General features: G+C 36.8%; 1 protein-coding gene across 5 annotated transcripts in view; it reads right to left on the reverse strand.

The window, feature by feature from the left end:
- The window catches only part of MAST4 (microtubule associated serine/threonine kinase family member 4), a 755,237-nt gene that overhangs the window by 114,839 nt on the left and 620,465 nt on the right, over positions 1 to 19,933 (reverse strand). For all 5 annotated transcript variants that reach the window (XM_023729575.1, XM_004374531.1, XM_012554988.1 and 2 more), the window contains one exon: positions 14,182 to 14,270. In XM_023729575.1, coding sequence (XP_023585343.1) covers positions 14,182 to 14,270 — 89 coding nt within the window. The remainder of the gene's footprint in view (positions 1 to 14,181; positions 14,271 to 19,933) is intronic.

The raw sequence follows: 19,933 nt of genomic DNA on the forward strand, positions 1-19,933 counted from the left end.
TGCCATCCTTTTGTTTAGCAGCCGAGCTCTTAATCACTGTGCCACCAGGGCTCCAATAACACTTTAGTAATTTCTTAATACCTCAAACTGTTGTAGCGCTTTATAATACTGCAAATACTTTCACATTTAAGCAATCATATAAGGCTGCAAGCAAGTTTTTATTATTTCCATTTTATAGATGAGGAGGATGAGACTCAGAGAATGTGATTTGCCCCAAGTAGCACTGCTGATGTGTGGTAGAGCTGGGAATAAAATCCAGATCTTTTACTCCCAGGTCCAGTGTTTACTACATATACCACTTAGTACGTTATCAGCCATTAGAGATGTCAAGATTAAAGAGGCTTGGACAGCAAGATTACTAAATTACCCTGGACACCCTTTTAGTTCAGTAATGAAATCACTCCCCAGGTTCACCATTCAGCCAAAGATTAGACAGCCCCATAAAACAAAATGAGACTAATGGGGCACAACAGTCCAGGGACAGGGAGTAGAAGGCAGGAGGGGACAGGAAAGCTGGTAATAGGGAACCCAAGGTTGAGAAGGGACAGTGTCGACACGTCATGGGGTTGTTAACCACTGTCATAAAGCAATATGTGTACTAACTGTTTAATGAGAAACTATTTGTTCTGTAAACCTTCATCTAAAGAATAATAATAATAAAAAAAAAAGATTACTAAATTACACAGCACCAGGAAGTTTCTACACTAAACACTAGTCCTCAGTGCCTACAAAAGGGGAACAAAAGTATGAACAGCTCTGCAGCTTCGTGTAATGGTTCTTTCTTCATCGACCTTACTAACATCACCAGGCCACCATGATGTCACCAGGTACGAATTTCCTGGAAGTTTAATACAACTAACTATTGTTTCACCTAGAGAGAACATACTTGAGATGTACTTGGATACGTGTTGTTATTTTGGTGCCAATACAACACATTCTTGATGCTTATTAAATGTCATACGCAGCAAGCACTAAAGAGCATTTCCTGTGGACACAGTCTCTGACTCCTAGGGCCTCAAAAATCCAAGTCTGACAACAATGGGTGGCCCAGCAACATAAATACAAAACAATAAAAGGCCAGCACTTTAAATGATACCTTCCCATATTAAGAAAAGAAACTAATCAGAATTTATCACGAAGACTTATATATAATGCTATTCATCACATTACTGATAAGAACAAGAAACTAGAAATAGCCAAAGTGTTCATAAAGAAGATATGATACACTTATGAAATGGAATATTTTGTATTTGTTAAAAATAATTGGAAAAAAATAATGACATTTAGTGACACAGCAAAGTACTCAAATATAATATCAAAAGGAAATGATCTAGACACAGAATTATATCTAAGGGCCCCTATTTATACATGTACATACAAATTTATATGTATGTGCATAAATTTATGTTAGAGACATAAATTTATATATACATAAATGTTTTAAATAGTATAATAGATACAGATGATAAAATCTACATATTTAGAACTATACCCAAGTATTAAGTAGTTAATTCTGAGGGGTAGATAAGAATACAAATGGATTTTACATTCTTCTTTATGCTTTCCTGCATTTTTCAAATTTTCGACAATGAACATGTACAGTTTTTGTAAGTAGAAAAAAAGAGGTCTTTAAAAATACTTTCAGAAAACACCTAAAGTATTTCAATTTTTTTAAAGCTAAGACCATCTCTCTTTCCTAAAAGTACATGACTTTTTTTGCACTTATAGTCTTCTAAATTTTCTCTACCTCTCTCCTCTCCAGTCCCAGGAAACCAAAATCTGCTCTCAGGTGCAATGCAGGAAAGGAAACGGGCTCCTCTTCCCTACAGTTGAACCGTTGAGGGTTCTGGTTACCACAGTGTACGTATACCTCAACATTTCATGACAAGTTCTGTAATTACTCACTGTTGCTACTAACATAAAAGCTCTGGACTTGAAAAGCCTGCAATTTACATGGCTTTTCTGGGGAAGTACTCACACACTGCTGCAGTAAATACAAAAATCTGCATTAACATGTCGTTAATGCTAACATTGTAATTATGCCAGAGTAAGTTCAAAGATAGAGATGGCATTGCTGTGCATGATATTTAAATGTGCTAAAAAAGGAAAATGTTCCTTAGCATATGCATTTGAACTTAAAATATAGACTTTTAAACCTCCCTTACAGGTTGCTCAATAGGTACAGGCCATTTTGGTTGTGTTAACACAGCTTGTGTTGAGCATCTAGCCTTCTATCAAGGGCCCCAGGCACTTAGTGAAGACAGCTGGCTGATCCCCACACTAACAGGGCCCCTGCCTCAAGCTCTTTTTCTCTCTGTGGAACAGTTCTGTGAAACAAATTTCCACACGCTCTCACCAGCTAATGGGCTGAGGAAGACAATCTGTATTTACATACAGCTGAGGATTTTGAACACAAGTTCTGAGATAACTTGGGGTAAGCTGGTGAAGAGTGAACTGGACCCACCTCAGAACCAGAAAAACCAAAGCCAGAGTGAAGACGGAGCAAAGATTTTAAATGCACTGTTTTATCATATATGTTAAAATAAAAGCAGCCCAAGTGTAAGGCAATCTCCTATTTTTCTCAACTAGTAGATTCAAAATAGTGGGTTTGTTTTATTTTGTTTTCTCAGTTTGAATATTTAAACTTTCAGAAATTTAGGCGGCATAACACGTTATTTGTACCATTTAAGGTATCAATTTAGTTCTGTATTTTTAAACAATGAAATACACAATTATCATCATACTATATGAGACTTAAAGGGGCCCTGGTGGCATAGTGGTTAAGCACTAGGCTGCTAACTGAAAGGTCAGCAGTTTGAACCCACTAGCTGCCCTGCAGGAGGAAGATGTGGCAGTCTACTTCTGTAAAGATTTACAGCCTTGGAAACCCTGTGGGGTAGTTCTACTCTATCCTATAGGGTTACTATGAGTCAGACTTGGCAACGGATTTGGTTTGGTATGAGATTTAAATATGAAAATTGTCTAATCCAAAAGCAGACAAAGTTGACAAACTATTTTAATTTCTGATTTTACTACTTTGCAACATTTAAAATTAAAAAGATTCTCTACTAGAAAACTCCTGTCTCAATAACAAGAGAATTGGCTATTTCAGACTCTGGTTTCTCAAGAACTCTTTTCTGTCCAACATTTATAAGAATCTCTTTTCTCACAGAAAAAATAACCTCACAAACTCCCAATATCTATTTTCTATCAAAAAGAGAAAATTTAAGATGTTTCCTTCTTTTAAGTAAAGCACTGCCCTGTTTGACTGTCTTTGGATTTGGGAGGTTATATAATACCTATCTAAACTATAAAGAGTATGAAAGGCAGTAGACCCACCTCAGCTTTTAGCAATGGTCGAAACAGATGAGATTAAGTACAAGGGAAATGAAAGATTTGTTATAACTAGGTCAGAGGTCCACAGGCTGCAGAAAATTCCACTGCCTCAAGCAGCTTGTTTGACATGCTGCATAGCTTTACATCAATATCCTGGTTCCCCTTTCCTTAACTGCTTCCCAGAACTAGATGAGATTGGCTGAAACCGGTTTAGGCGCCATATTGACACCCCGAGTGACTGTCCGCCTCATTAACTGCCTAATGCATATTAACTTTCCTGCCTCTGGGTCAAGTTTAACCGCCATTTTCTGAACATGCAACCCATGAAGTTATATGTAAACCCCATTGCACCTGTGTAGTATGATTAAGAATGTGGCTGATGTAACTTGTATGAACTTCCAGTCTGTAAACCCCATAAAAGTTACCTTCCCTCTCTCCCTCGCGGAGCAGTCTTGGGACATCAGCCCTGACTGCTCCTTTCCTTGCACAATGAAATAAAACTACCTTTCTGATCTCCCACCTTGGCCCTTTGTTTATTGACTGCGATGAGTTGCACCAAGCAGGACCTGGAGTTCCCGGTAACATAACTACTTTCAAAATAAAGTAATTAAGACAATGTACCATAATATTTGAGCCTTTGTATGTACTTAAATATACGAGGATTCCCTCTTTTGTGTGTAGCGGGAAGAAAATCTTACTTTATATTAAGGCATACCGAAAAACCAAACCAAAACTGGAAGTGCAGCATGGAATAAGAAAGATGGTAGTTTCCACAATTCAGAGAAAATGACTGATCAAATACTTGAAATCACAGAACAGACACACTGTGCAATGATACAGTGCTGTCATACACATCGGACTAACAAATCTGGTTTTAGGGTCCACTGAATGTTTAGTAAGTCAGATGATTCCCAGGTGATGCTCGACACAAGGTTGATGAAGGAAACCAACTGGATAAGGTTTAGTCATATGATTTGACTAATTTAACCATCATAAAATGAATCCTAAGAGGAAGACATCAAGGTACTCTGGACTGAACACAAGGCTTTCTAAGTTGCAGCTGACTTTGTTGAGTTGCTGATAATTAGAAAACGATGACAGAGGGTGACCATGTCAGAGATCCCTATGGAAGAAAAAAAAAAGCCAGAAAAGGTCACTGCCTTGCTGAATGCACATTTTATTAAAGATCTATAAAGCAGGTTCAGACAGTTGGTAATATTTCCAGCATGGAAAACCCGCTGAAGGTTTTGAAGGAAAGTCACAAAATAAACGAAACAAAGATACTATTACACTCTTAACTCAGGCTATGCCTCTAATCTCACCTTATCTAAGCAGAAATCTTACACTGGTATCTAAAGATCATCTCTGTTGGCTAAGTTGCTCCCACAGCAAACCAAACTTCCCAGGAACAGCTTCTCCTTTGCGTGCTACACACAAGTATGACAGTACCACAGGCATCTGAGCAGAAATGTGTAAGTGTATAATCTCCCTTGGGAGTCTGGGGGTTGAGAGAAACTATTTGAAAGCCTTCTTTGCTTGTAATTTTCCTCCCTTTGTAGGCTGGCAGATAAAGTTAAGAATTCAGAAAAACTCCGTTGCTCAAAAACCTGCTCACTGTTTGGGAAAACCACTAGCTTATGAGCTAACAGTCCTAGAAGTACGAGGAGGTAAAGAAATGTGTTAGTGACGCTAAGCTTGTCAAGCACAGAGATGGCAGGGGAAGCAGGGAGATCAGAGCAGGCAATTTTTAGAGCAAGACCAGCCTTATTAATAGATGCAACTCTACAACAGGAGAAAATAACAATATTAAAAAAAAGGAAAAGATTGACAGACTGGACCACAAATCATTAAAAGTAAGGGGGAAAAAAACTTTCGTCAAAAAACACCATGGGAAAAAAAATGAAAAGACAAATGCAAATTAGAAAAGACTATCAGTAAGATTACAAAACATTAATGTCTATATCTCAATTCTTACATATCAATAAGAAAAAATCAAACAAAAGAAAGGGACAATGGATGAAAATACAAAAAAATAACAAAAGAAGAGATACGCATGCATAGATGAATATGGAAAAATTTAAAATCCTATATAATAAAGAGTCCCTGAGTGACACAGTTTAAGCACTCAACTACTAAATGAAATGTTGACAGTTTGAACACACCGAGAGGTGCCTCAAAAGAGAAGCCTGGCAATCTGCTTCTGAAAGATCACAGCCTTGAAAACTCTATGAAGTGCAGTTCTACTGTACATATACTGGGTTGCCAGTAGTCAGAAGCAACTCGATGGAAATGCTTTCGGTTTTTTTGGTTACAGTAATAAAACATGTGCATTATAAATACTAAAGTAGTGTTTGGCTTATATTGACAGAAGTTTAAAAACGGTAACATTCAGTGTTGCTAAGGGTAGAGTAAAATAAAAATTTCAGCATATGCATTTTAGTCACATGAACAGATGGACAGAGGTTCATGGATGGCACAAATGGTTTACACTCATCTACTAACCTAAAGGTTGGAGGCTCAAACCTACCCAGCAGCGCAGTGAAAGAAAGATCTGGCAATCTGCTTCCATAAAGATTATAGCCAAGACAATCTTATTGTGCAGTTCTATCCTGTAACACATGGGGTTGGCATGAGTTGGAACCAATTCAACGGGAACAGTTTTGTTTGTTTTTTTATAGATGGACAGATACATACATATATATGGAAAAAAGGCTGAAGAGATACAGTAAAATGTTGACAGTCATTATCATTAGATCGTGGGTTTCTATCTTTACATAATTTCTCATACTTACTACAAACTCAGTTTTACTGTTACAATAAGAAAGTCATAGTTTATCTTTTAACTAAATCAGCCTTGAAGATTAGTCATGGGAGTATAAACCGAAAAATATCTTGTGACATTTCACCATATCCTACAGTGACAGTCATGTGGATGTTGGTAACCATATTAAGTACTTGATTGACATTGTGGGTCAAAATTTTAGGTTATACTAAGTCCCTTACTGTTCAGCTACACATCTTCTGAACTTATGGTCCATGTTCTTTCTAGGAACAGTGGGTTGTTAGGAAATTCCTTGCTGACATCAAGATTGCACTGGGTTATAATACAGTGATGCTCTCAGGGACTTCTCTGGCACACTGAAATATTTACCTACCCTGTTCTATCCCAGTCTGTCTTCTCTGAATTCTTTAACCCACTCTTACTCATTCCTTTTCCTATCTCTACCTCACTGTCAGACTATTAACTTTCAATTCTTTGTATCAACATGCTTGTCTGCAAAACCACTGCCTTTACCACGACCAATTTAGTGTCACATTTGATGAATGAGTTGCATGATCAGAGTAGAACTGATATAACCCAAATGTAAGGTGAGCAAGTGGTAAAGTGGTGAGACCAATTTTTATGAGTGATTCAAGAGAAGACTCCAAAATAAGTCAAAAAGAGGAAGGTTTCCACAGTTTTCTGAAATAATGAAAACTTTACTGGAAAAATGTGCATGATGTCTCTAAGGTGTTACTTAGAAACCATCTTAATTTATAAACTGGGTTGTGTTCGTTAAACCAAAGCTCAGTGGGGAGGCAGAGATGTAGTAAAGAAATACATCAACGTTTTCATAGTGATTCCTTTTGAATTTTAGGTATTTTATTTTGTTGCCCAACCCCTATGTGCCCACCCTTACGCTCTTCTGGGTTTTCCAAGTTTCTACTGGAGTTCTTTTGTTTAAATACAATTGCCCCATTTCTCTGCTTATTTTTGCTTCTCTGGGCCTCCTTTAAGCTCAGTTTTATCTTTGAACAGGGGCTTGTGAACAGAGCGGCATCAAACACAGTGATGAGTAATCCTTCAGAAATGAGGTTCCTTCATAACAAAAATTTATGTGTGTGTGTGTGTGTGTGTGTGTGTGTGTGTACACATACATGCAGACATGTAAATAAAATAATTTATGAAGTTTTCCCAACTGGACACTGACCTAACAGGTTGTATAATCATTAAGGTTGTCTGTCAACTTGGCTGGACCATGATTCTCAGTGGTTTGACAGTTATGACATAGTTTGGCAGTTGTATAATGATGTGATCACTTCCATGATGAGATTTGATACAACGTGATCACACTCATGATGGGATCTACTGCGAGTAGCCAATCAGTTGAAAGGCAGTTTCCTTGGGAATGTGGCCTGCATCCAATATAGGTAGACTTTCTAGCAAGGCTGGTGGGCTTTTGCTCACTCTGCATCATGCAGCTGGCTTCTGTTTGTCTGACTTCTGGTTCTTGGGACTGTTTCTTGGGACTTGAGCTAGCAGCTGTCTGCTGTCTTGCCTGCCAATCTTGGGATTCGTAGATCTTCGCAGTCTGTGAGCCAGAGCCCTGCTGTCTGACCTGCCAATCCTGGGTTTGCCAGTCCCGTGGCTATGTGAATCAAGAGAGGCCTTGTTTCACCCACAGACTTGGGACGTGCCAGCCTCTACAACCACTTGAGCCACTTCCTTGATATAAATCTCTCTCTCTGTATATGTATTTATATGCTTTACTGATTTTGCTTCTTTAGATAACCCAGCCTAAGACAGGTTGTGTGGGCTCAGAGGTTTAAGGATATTTCCTGTCTTTAATAGTTCGTAGAAGTTGCCCAATAGAAAAATTAGATTCCTGGCTGACTGCCAGTGAGAAAATGAGGATCTCAGTCCTACAACTGCAAGGAACTGAATTCTGCCAATAACCTGGATAAGCCTGGTAGTAGCTTCTTTCTCAGAGCCACCAGACAAGAGCCCAGTAACACCCGTGAGCAGGGAACCCAGTTGAGCCTGTCCAGACTTCAGAGCTAAAGAACTCTAACATTACTAAATGGGTATTATTTTAAGCAACTAATTTTGTGGTAATTTGCTATATAGTGTCATGGATTGAACTGTGTCCTCAAAAATATCTGTCAACTTCGCTGGGCCATGATTCCTATATTGTGTGACTGTCCACCATTTTGTCACCTGATGTGATTTTCCTATGTGTTGTAAATCCCACCTCTATGATGTTAATGAGGAGGGATAGGCGGCAGTTATGTTAATGAGGCAGGACTCAATCTACAAGATTGGATTGTATCTTGAGCCAATCTCTTCTGAGATATAAAAGAGAGAAGCAAGCAGAGAGACAGGGGGATCTCATACCACCAAGAAAGCAGTGCCGGGAGCAGAGCGCATCCCTTGGACCTGGGGTTCCTGTGCAGAGAAGCTCCTAGACCAGGGGAAGATTGATAACAAGGACCTTCCTCCAGGGCTGAGAGAGAGAAAGCCTTCCCCTGGAGCTGATGCCCTGAATTTGGACTTCTAGCCTATTAGACTGTGAGAAAATAAACTTCTGTTTGTTAAAGCCATCCACTTGTGGTATTTCTGCTATACAGCAGTACCAGATGACTAAGACATATATCAGTAGAAAACTACTTTAAATATTATTTTATTCTCTTTTACCAGTTTTATTGTTAGAGTTTTATTTTTATTATACAGCACTATCTACTAATTTCTCAACCCTATATTCCTATTACCTAAAAATAAACAATTTCTTCTTTCTCTTTCCAAAAATACACTATGAATATGAAAAAATATACAAGTGTGTATGTATGTACGTATATACTCAAAAACACGCACACATATAAATTATAACATGCATTTTCTTTTCACTTAATAATCTACCTTTGGCATCTTTCCAAATCAGCACATAAAAGCTTACCTCATGCTTTTTAACAACCACGTAGTGTTCGATTATGTGCCTGAATCTTTTTTTAGCCTTTTTTTATTGTTGTAAAATGTAAATAACACGATGTTGCCAATTTGACATTTTTCATGTGTACAATTCAGTGGATATCAATTACATCAATCATGTTGCAAGACCATCACCAATATCTGTCGCCAAATTTTCCATAACCATAAATAGAAACTCAATCATATTTATTTAACCAGTTCCTTACTGATGAGCACATTAAATAAAAAAAACTGCTGACAACTTATCTTTTCATTTGCTAGTTACAAGCAATGCTATATTTATGATTTTCTGCTATTCTATGAGAATATCAGTAAGATAAATTGCTAGAGATGGATTTGCTGGGCCAAAGGGTAAAGGCATTTGAAATTTTAATCAATACTGCAAATTCTAACCAAAATGGTTGAACACATTCACATCACTTAAAGCGTGTGAGAGGGACTGCTTCCCCACACCCATGCTAACATTGGCTTTTATCATTTAAAAAATTTTTGATGATATGCTTGGTGAATGATATTATCCCATTCTTCTAATTCACATTTCTCTTATGATTGAAATGAAGCATTATGTCATGTTTTTGTTGACTATTTTTATTCACTTTTTTCTGTGACATGACATTTACACCCTTTGTCCACTTTTCTATTGGTGCATTCACCATTTTCATATTGATTTATAGGAGCTCTTTGTATATTAAGGAAATCACGTTTGTCAGTTACATGTTAAAAAAATTTTTTCCTACTTTGTTTTCTTTTGATTTTTGTTTATTATATAGAATTTTTTATTTTAGGAGAGATACACAGTCTCTGCCTTTGGGGTTTTTGGATTATATTTCATGCTTAGAATAATCTTCCTGTAACTAGGTGGCTGTGATTTTCTACCTTTCTTCTTTTTAAGTGACTATCCTATTTCCTGCTCTTTTAGGAATCACTGCTTTCCACAAGTACTATTTTGTTTGTGAAGATACACTGAGAACACCATGCCAGTATCTCTTTTTCCTCAGAGCACTACTGACACATCTATACAAATAAATTAATGTTCCCATCTCCACTGATTCATTTGGTAGAGAAGGTTCACGCATCAGTGATGAATGGTTTGACTCACATAATCCTCACCAATGAAAACCACAAAGTGGAACTTTGTCTTTTGGGGTTAATAAGCATTGAGAGATGGTAATTTTTCTTCCTCTTGCTTTTCAAGGAGACATCTAGGGACCCTCACCTGTTGTTCTGTGAATCACACACATGATAGAAAATGTAGCAACTGAAAGTAAGAGGTAAAAGGCACAATGAGTGAACAGGTATTTCACATTATCAAGACTTGAGGACTGGTCCTCTATTTCATTTACATTTTCCTTCTTTTTATACAGAAATAGGAATCTACCAGACAGTAATAACTGCCACTTCTTACAGAAAGTCTGAGAGACTTCTACCACCTCTGAGTGAATAACAACCTGTTGGCTCCATAACATATGGAAAAATACTCTCAGAATGTGAAAGACAGGCGTCTCTCTGCCCACTCCTCCGATTAAACACTAAAATTATAGCTAAAGGGAAAAGAATTCACACTTACTCTATACAGAGAGAAGAAAAATAATTAAAAGGCTCATTAAAGCCTAAACCACATTTTCTGACTTCTCAGTATTAGATAACTGAAGAAAATCCCAGTAATAAAAGACTAATCAATGGGCATATATATAACATATGGTGTAAATACTACAAAGCACTACCAAAAGGAGTAAAATTTAAAAATTTTTACAGAACTATTGAATTATACATAAGAAATATAATTCATCATTTACTTAGTATCTAGTATATATTGCCAGGTATTGTGCTGGGTGCGGGAGAAATGTAGAGATAATAATATATAATTCTAGCCCCTAAGTACCAGTCTTACTTGATCTCCTGTAGACTTTTACTATAATGATGCTAATGTAATATAGATCTCAAATGTATAAAAGATAATAATATAAAAAGTTGTGTACTATCACACAGCTTTAGAAATAAAATATTACCAGCTGTTCACTCCTTTGCCCAATTCTACCTCCCTCACAACTTAGAGGAAACTACTATCATGAAATTGGTCTTTAAATTACCATGCTTTCATTTTACTGTGTCCTATAAGGTTGCTATGCGTCAGAATCAACTCGACGGCAAACTTTTTTTTGTTTCTGTTTTTTATAGGATTGCTATGAGTCAGAATTGATTTGATGACGATGGGTTTTTAATGGATTTCATTTAGACTCATACTACATAGGTACTGTTGTTAGTTGTCGCTGAGTCAATTTCGAATCATGATGACCCCCTCTGTGTTACAGAGCAGAACTGCTCCATATGGTTTTGTTGGCTGCAATCTTAACAGAAGCAGATCACCAGGACTTTTCTTCTGTGGTACTGCTGGGTGAGTTTGAACCACCAATCTTTAGGTTAGCAATCGAGTGCACATCATTTGTGTGGATGATTTAAATAATATTCTTTCCTTTCTTTTTATTATTTTTTAAATACCAATCCATCTTTTTAAAACTTTTTATTGTAATGAAATACATATATAACAAAACACTTGCCATTTTAACCATTTATGTGTGCATAATTCAGTGACATTAGTTACGTTCACTGTACTGCACAACCATTACCACTATTCATTTCCAAATGTTTCATCACCCTTAACAGAAACTTAGTATCCCTTAAGCAATATCTCTCCATCTCCCCCTCCCACCCACCCTGGTAACCACTAAAGAACTTTGGTCTCTATGCATTTGCCTATTCCAGATATTTCATATAAGTGGGATCTTACAGTATTTGTCCTTTTGTGTCTGACTAATTAACCATAATGTTTTCAAGGTTCATCCATGTTGTAGCATGTATCAAAACTTCATTTCTCTTCATGGCTAAATAATATTTCATTATATGTACATACCACATTTTATTTATCCATTCATCTGTTGATGGATACCTGCATTGTTTCCACATTTTGGCTACTGTGAATACTGCTACAATAAGCACTGGTGTACAAGTATCTCTTTGAGTTCCTGCTTTCAATATATGGTATATATTTAGGAGTGGAATTGCTGGGTCATATGATAATTTCATTTTTAACTTTTTGAGGAAACACCATACTTAAATAATATTCCTTTACGGCTTGTTTTTTTTTTTTTTTTTTTTTTTGGTCCAGCATTATATTTGAATTTCATTCATGTAGATACGAGCAGTTCTAGCTCACTTGTTTTCTATGCTGCATAGGGTTCTGTGTGTGACTATGTTATTCATTTTCCAGTTGATAGATATTTAGGTTGTGTTACAGATTGAACTGTGTCCCCCCAAAATGTGTGTCAACTTGGCTAGACCATGATTCCCAGTATTGTGTGATTGTCCACCATTTTGTCATCTGATGTTATTTTCCTATGTGTTGTAAATCCTACCTCTATGATGTTAATGAGGCAGGATTAGAAGCAGTTATGTTACTATGGCAGGATTGAATCTACAAGATTAGGTTTATCTTGAGTCAATCTCTCTTGAGATATAAAAGAGAGAAGCGAACAGAGACATGGGGGACACCTCCTACCACCAAGGATGAAGAACCAGGAGGGAAGAGCATCCTTTGGACCCATAGTCCCTGTACAGAGAAGCTTCTAGACCAAGGGAAGATTGATGACAAGGACCTTCCTCCAGGGCTGACAGAGAGAGAAAGCCTTCCTCTGGAGCTGGCACCCTGAATTTGGACTTATAGCCTACTAAACTGTGAGAGAATAAACTTGTTTGTTAAAGCCATCCACTTGTGGTATTTCTGTTGTAGCAGCACTAGATAACTAAGACAGGCTGTATCTAATATTTAGCTGTTACAAACAATGCTGCTATGTGTGGCCTAGAACATGTCTTCTCGTGTGTGCAATAGTTTCTCTAATGTTTTACCTGGGAGTGGCATTTCTGAACTTCAGTGGACTTTTTATGGTCTTGTAATTGCCTCAATTTACCTTTTAACTTTTTATTTAACCTTCTTTTACTTATTACAATGAGGAAAATAAAATTTCATTCAAAAGAGGTACGCAATTATGTCTTTCTCCTTTCTTCTCCCCAAACATATCATAGATAACTCCTACTATCAATGCGAGAGCTCAAGGACTGCCTTTTGGGGAAGAGTGATAGCTCTACCTTTAAATATAAAACCAACATCACCTGAGAACACATCAGTGTCATATTAGAGTTTTCTTAAGAGTCTAATGGAGATAGGGCTTAATCTTCTCACCCTTCTATCCATCATCTTTCATATTGCTTAAGATACCTTCCTAAAACACAGACCCCCCCCCCAAAATCCTTGAAAGGCACTCAAAGTAAAACATCCTCCTGTTCTGCGACCTCCATCTGCCTTGTTTATCTCTCCTCCTATACAATTACCCCCACATACCCCACATTAACCATACACTGGGAATTCCTTTTGTCTGACCCCATTTCTACCTGCCAAAGCCTTGCCCATCTTTCAACATCTTGGGCAAGTGGCTCCTTCGAACTCTCCCAGAATTCCCTGATTGGAATTAACCTTTCTCTTCTTTGTACCACCTCAGATAGAAGATTAAACAACAACAATAAAATAGCATATATAGGCAGTCTTCAATGCACAGTTTTTGTAACAGGGATCAACCTTCCTTATAACTCTATAAAGCATCTGAGGTCAAGGATCTCATCTCCTGAATTTTTATAGTCCCTATAATGCCTATCTCAATATAACAGACAAGTTCAATTTTAGGGAGAAAAATGTTGAAATTTTCCTAGCATTAATCTTCTTCGTGGGAGCTATACTGTCTGTATTTCCCAAAGATAATCCTAATACAGAAACATGTCTTGCATCATCCAAAAATTCAGAAATAGGGAAAGAATTAAATGAAAAAGGACTGACCCCTAGAAAAAGAAATTCTATATTTTATAGTCCAATCTCTCAAACAAAGGATAAGGTTGGGGTTAACCCATCAGAAAAAATAACTTGGTGTAAAAAAATAGGAAAATCAAAATAAAAAGATGCAAATATACACCTGAATTTCAAAATGCCTGGCTTATTTTTAATCACTAGTAAAAAGAAGTAAAACAAAACCCAAGCAAGGGTAATGCATTACCTGTATGAGCAGAGAGAGGAGAGTGCGGTCGAGGCAATGCTGGTGACTGCCCATTGCCTATCAAGCTTTTCCGGTTGCTTGTTCGACAACTGCCAAAAGGAAAGGAAAAACAAACTTTTAAAGAGAAGATAGCCTTGATAATGTTCAAGTATGTTCAAAGTAGGCATAGGCTATATTGAACAACCTATCTCCTTTGTTGCTAAAATTACTGCAGATAAATGTGCACTAACCGTATTTGAGGGGTGCCTGCATGTTGAATATTAGAAAATGTAATGTATTCATATAGCATAGCATCATCAATATTCCCCACCACCAGTGAAGCTATAATCAAATGCTCTCTTTCAGTTCTTGACTGCAAATATGTGACATGCCATACACCACAAGTAATAAATTAAGGATTCAAATCAGCAAACCACAGGTAGCATCTTTGTTGACATGAAATTTCTAATACAAAATTACATGCAATGAAGCGCAATGACATTAATCTTATAATTATGCACTAATTAAAAATCTAATTATTTAGACAAATTTCATATTTGTGCCTGTTGTCAATAGAACAGCTGACACCCAAGATAAATGTATTTCACTACGCATTCATTTTTCATCTTGTATATTACATTCAAATTCCTGATTAAGGTAAATGTTTTGAAATCATAAAAACAGATTCTAGTTTGTATTAAAATAATAGTGATGGCTCTTTTTCACAGGCATGCTCCCTACTGGCATCACTCTGGGCTGTTCTTGTTGTTGCTGTTAGTTGCTGTTGAGTTGGCTCCAACGCGCATATAAGCACAGGGTAGGTATCTCTTCCTCTTTTTGCTAAATACGAAGTTCTAATTTGATTTCAAAGCAACTTTCACAAGTCTTAAAGAGTAAGACAAATATAAAACTAGTTGAAAGTGAAGAGAATATTATCTTGTTTTCATTTGCTTTTCTTCAATACAGACTGGCCCTTCATTCAGTACAATAGTTAGAAAAGTAAGTTACCTCACTGGATCCCCTCATCCTTCATTAAGCATTAAGCATTTTAGTTTTTAATTCAGAACATACCTCTGTTATACTAGGTTCCTGAAACAGGAATTTTTATATGACTCCACAATCCTAAATTAGATATAATGAGTGGACATATTTTGGGATTGTATGAAATATTTGAAAGGAACATTTCTAAATATTGAAATACTACGTTTCAAAACCAAACCTGATTTCTTTCAGCAATATTGACTTGGGAGCCAACCCTTTTTCTTGATGTTTTCTGTTTGTTACCAGTTGTCAACATTCTATATTTATAATTTCTTAAGGTCAGGCTGCATCATTTTATTTTCCTTACTGGAGCAATCAACATCTCCTAGCATTATCTGTGAGTTTAATTAAGATCATGTTTACTCAGCCTTAAAGAAGTTGTTGAGTAAGAACAGACCCTTGATACTTAATTATGAAGGTAACCTGTGGTATTATCAACTTATCTATTAAGAAATGTATTCGACCTGTTAAATTCATAATCATTAAATCAGATAGTCTGATTGTTTACAAAAGATACTGTATAATGTATTTAGTGTTAATTCAAATCAATGTGTTTTCATTTCAATATAGGAATATTAAGTACATCAACTTGTTGATGTGAATAAAAGAAAATTATAAACAACAGATTTACATCCTAGAAATCTCAGCAAATTTAATTGTAAATTTGGAAAATTACCTGAAATATAGGTTAATTATCACAAAAATGGCTATTTGTACTAAATTTTTACATTTAGCATGTGATCTAAATTACTTATAAAGATTTTCTTTTGACGTACCTAATTATTAATGCTTACATATGCAAACAAAATGAATAAGAAATGTGTATCAATGGAAAGGGCAATTTAATAAATATCTTGAATGAAATATGCTGACTTATTTAAAACAGAAATTTAGAAAATGATATTTCTTAAAGAAAACTTTAAAAAAATGAATTTTCCTAAGAAACATATAGAATGACTAGTATATTATCACAACAAGCAAAGTAAATAGCCAACAATCTAGAGTCCAAAGAAATAACACAAAAAAAACCCATAACTGTGTTGCTTACTTAAAGTCTCCAGAAAAAAATCATGGAAAGTGCTCCTTTCAAAAAATGTGGCCCAAAAATTTTAAAAAGAGAAGATAGCACCAATAATATCAACAACAAAAAGAAATACAGAAATAAAATAAAATCTGAAAATGAAATATACTTGGTTGTTTAATGTACAAAAAAGTTTACGCTACATTCATCCTGTTCACCTACTTCTCTATAAGGATGTACAATCTTTCCAAATAGATGATTCATTATAAATAGCATGTAGGGTGAAATAAAAGATACAGGCTACCTCATCTATGAATATATCAGCAAGTTAAAGAAGAGAAGTGAAAAACAAATTGCCTCAGAATTTGAACTCAGTTTATAATATTTAAGGTACTGGTATTCTCCGTTTTTCGAAAGTTCGCTTTATGAAAGCTTCGCTTTTATGAAAGACCTACGTTAGCACGTTTTTGGTAACGGAAAGAAATCGGAAGAGGATTTTCGCTTTCAAGAAAAAAGGTGAAAAGTGTAAATAGCTTTCAACACTTGTTTTGCAGCGAGCTGTCAAAGAAGCAATGCACATCCTAAGCAGTGAGCATGGCTTAGCTAAGCTCCTTCCCCAGGAACTACACTCAGCATTCCTACTTTTACTATAGTTTTATGTGTTATTTGGTAGGTTATTTTTTTGGGTCTGGGAACACTCAAAAATTTTTCCCATATAAGTCAATGGTAATCGCTTTCTCCCTTTATGCCATTTTGCCTTATGAAAAGTTTCATAGGAAAGCTCTACTTTTAGATAGCAGGCGAAACCTGTACCCATAAGTATGTTATCCAGAAAACCCGTCGCCAAGTCGATTTGATTCTGACTCATAGCGACCCTACAGGATAGAGCAGAACTGCCCCATATGGTTTCCAAGGAGCAGCTGGTGGATTCAAACTGCCGACCTTCTGGCTAGCAGTGGAGCTCTTCAGCCCAGCTCTTAACCACTGTACTACTAGGGCCCCTATACTATGTTATAGAAAACCTTAAATAATCGGAAGCATAGCTTATTGACAAATGCTATGAAAAATAAGACCCCATAACTGAAAGTATTTCTCTAACCTCTATATAGATCTTCAACATTAAGCTAGAGATGGTATTAAACTTATCACAGACTTGGAATTTTCTTTAATTTCTAAAAAAAAAAAAAAATCACACAGGAAACTTCGACCATGATATGCTCCTCAATATGGTAAACCTAGACTTTACAAAATACAGGACAAGACAGAGATGAAAACTGATTTCCATGTGTACACAAAATAAATCTCTATACTCAGGAAGTAGGCTCTTGGTCTCAGAAATGAATTTATTTATTGTTGACACTGTTAATGATAAAGGGGCATTTCATTGTATCTAACCTCCAAATATCTAGATTTTGGTATATACTATTATTTTTAAAATCCTGGAACCCTACTGAGATATTCCATAGATATTTTTTTCCAAGGCAGGGGAAGGGGACCATCATCCAATCTCAATATTACCTGCTTCTGATATCTCTGAGAATCACTAATCTTATTGCTCTAGGTACCTGATTCCCAACAAATGAATTAATATCCGCAATTAAACTGGCACAAAGAAAACTCCTAGTGTGCAGGACCTATGAGCATTTACTACGTAGACTGTTACAGTACCTGGCACTGCCAATGTTAATAATGACATCGGTGTAAAATGCTGAGCTGACCTCTGCTGTCAATATTTATTCATCCAAGTATCACACCCTTTTCTGACCATTAAAGGAGAGGCTTACAGCATCCAAGTGTGAGGCAGCCTCCCCAGATTTTGGTGACCACACCATACTCATCCATAAAATGATAAAATAGTGGAAATACCTCTACTCAGGCAAAATAAAAGCCTCTTCCCTTTTACCAGCATGACTAGGTAGATTTTGTCTTGCTTTTTCTCAGGCGGTCACCCAGGGAAAAAACAGGTGACATCTTGCCAAGTAAAACAGGAATATCACTTCCACGGTAGCAGGAAACTCTTAGCCTGTTCCTGATTTACCCTCATTCAAGTGCTTGAGCTTGTAAAGACTTATATCCAGTTTTCAACCTTAGGGACATAGGTACATTATCACAAAAATGAAACTGAAGAACATTATGAACTCAAGTTTCAGACAGCCCATCCCAAAGTGCATTTTTTTCTGCTTCACTCTTCAAGAAACAATGGAATAATGTCACTGAACACCTGTGTAGAAAGTATCAAATGGGAACCTAATTCGCTGTGTAAACTTTCACTGAAAACACAATAAAATATTATTTAAAAAAATAAAATAAAGCCATGCCAGTACCAAAAGAAAAGAAAAGAAAAAAAAAAAGCAGCAATGGAAGACATTCATCCTGCCCATGCTCAGATCTGAAAGCCAAACCCAGGAATATCCACTTCCCACAAAATACCTCCTTCTCTTCAGTTCTTTATTGGAAGCAACACATGGAAAAATCTACTTTTCCTGTGGATAACATGCTCAGTTTGTTCTCTTATTTTGAAAGATGACTACCATTATTCTATGAACACAAAAGCACAATCAGATTCTTTACTTGCAAAATCTAAATGTAGTCTGAGAAGACAGTCATACACAACTTGAGACAAAGGCGAAGATAAACAATGGATTAGGGCAGAAGGTGATGATCCTAAGTAAGCATTGTTTTTTACCTCATTAATTTGGCTCCTCCCTTGAAAGAACCACCCAGGGACAACTATGAGGCATAGAAAACTAGTTCTTAGACACATACGCACGTACACACTACAACAAATACTGTTGACTATGGACCTGGGATCTGGGAAGAATGGGAAGGTAGAAAGATGTTGACAGTGCTTTTGAGTAAGTAGGACTGGCTGGCCCCTGAGGCTGGGAGGTGAGACAAGCAGGGACAGAATACTCTATGAGTAAGAACATCACAGCTGGAAGGGCACCTGGGTGGAGATGCTATAGAGTGAGATGAGGCCACCAAAAGGAAATGTTTCATTTGTCTGGATGGTTTCTGGCTCAGGCTGGTGAAGTGAGGATTGCACAAGGCACCGTCCTTGCTCCCTGAGTTCACTGTCACCATCCACCAAAGCAGTTTCACACGGCGCTTCTCAACCTCTCAGTTGCCAACAGGACCTTCCATTTGCTAGGAGGATAAGAAGATGAATCCTGAATTTCTTTGTCTAAGTCAGGTCTGACTCCATGTGAATGACAAAGAGGATACTATGCTGAAATGGAGGGTGGGTAGGCATGTGGTGTATGAATTTTATTCCCAAAGCACCCATACTTAATTTCTAAGTTGTCTTTATGCTCAGGGCTCCATTTGAAAGCCTTGGTGAGACCTGTAAATATTTCACATCTGGACCTACCCATTAGCAGCTCCTGACCAGGCTGGGGCCTTTTGCAATTGCTATGAGTAGCTGAAATCCAGCTTAATTTTAAATTACATTCATTTTGAGACATGAATACTGATCATATGGCAAGCCAACCTGAGGAGGGAACACCCCAACAGGCCGTAATTTTTTCATTCACAGCTTACTTGAAAGGTCAACACTCAGTACGACATATGACTAACCACCATTAAGGGGCAGTGATAATATTGTGAATTAAGTAAGAAGAGCCCTAGTAATTCTGGAAACTAGGCTGTAATTTATTAATTCTTCTTGATGAAAAAGTTCATAAATTTGCACAGGAGACCAATTATAGGCCA

This window comes from Trichechus manatus, unplaced genomic scaffold (genome assembly GCF_000243295.1).
Source record: "Trichechus manatus latirostris isolate Lorelei unplaced genomic scaffold, TriManLat1.0 scaffold00029, whole genome shotgun sequence".
Lineage (NCBI taxonomy): Eukaryota > Metazoa > Chordata > Mammalia > Sirenia > Trichechidae > Trichechus > Trichechus manatus.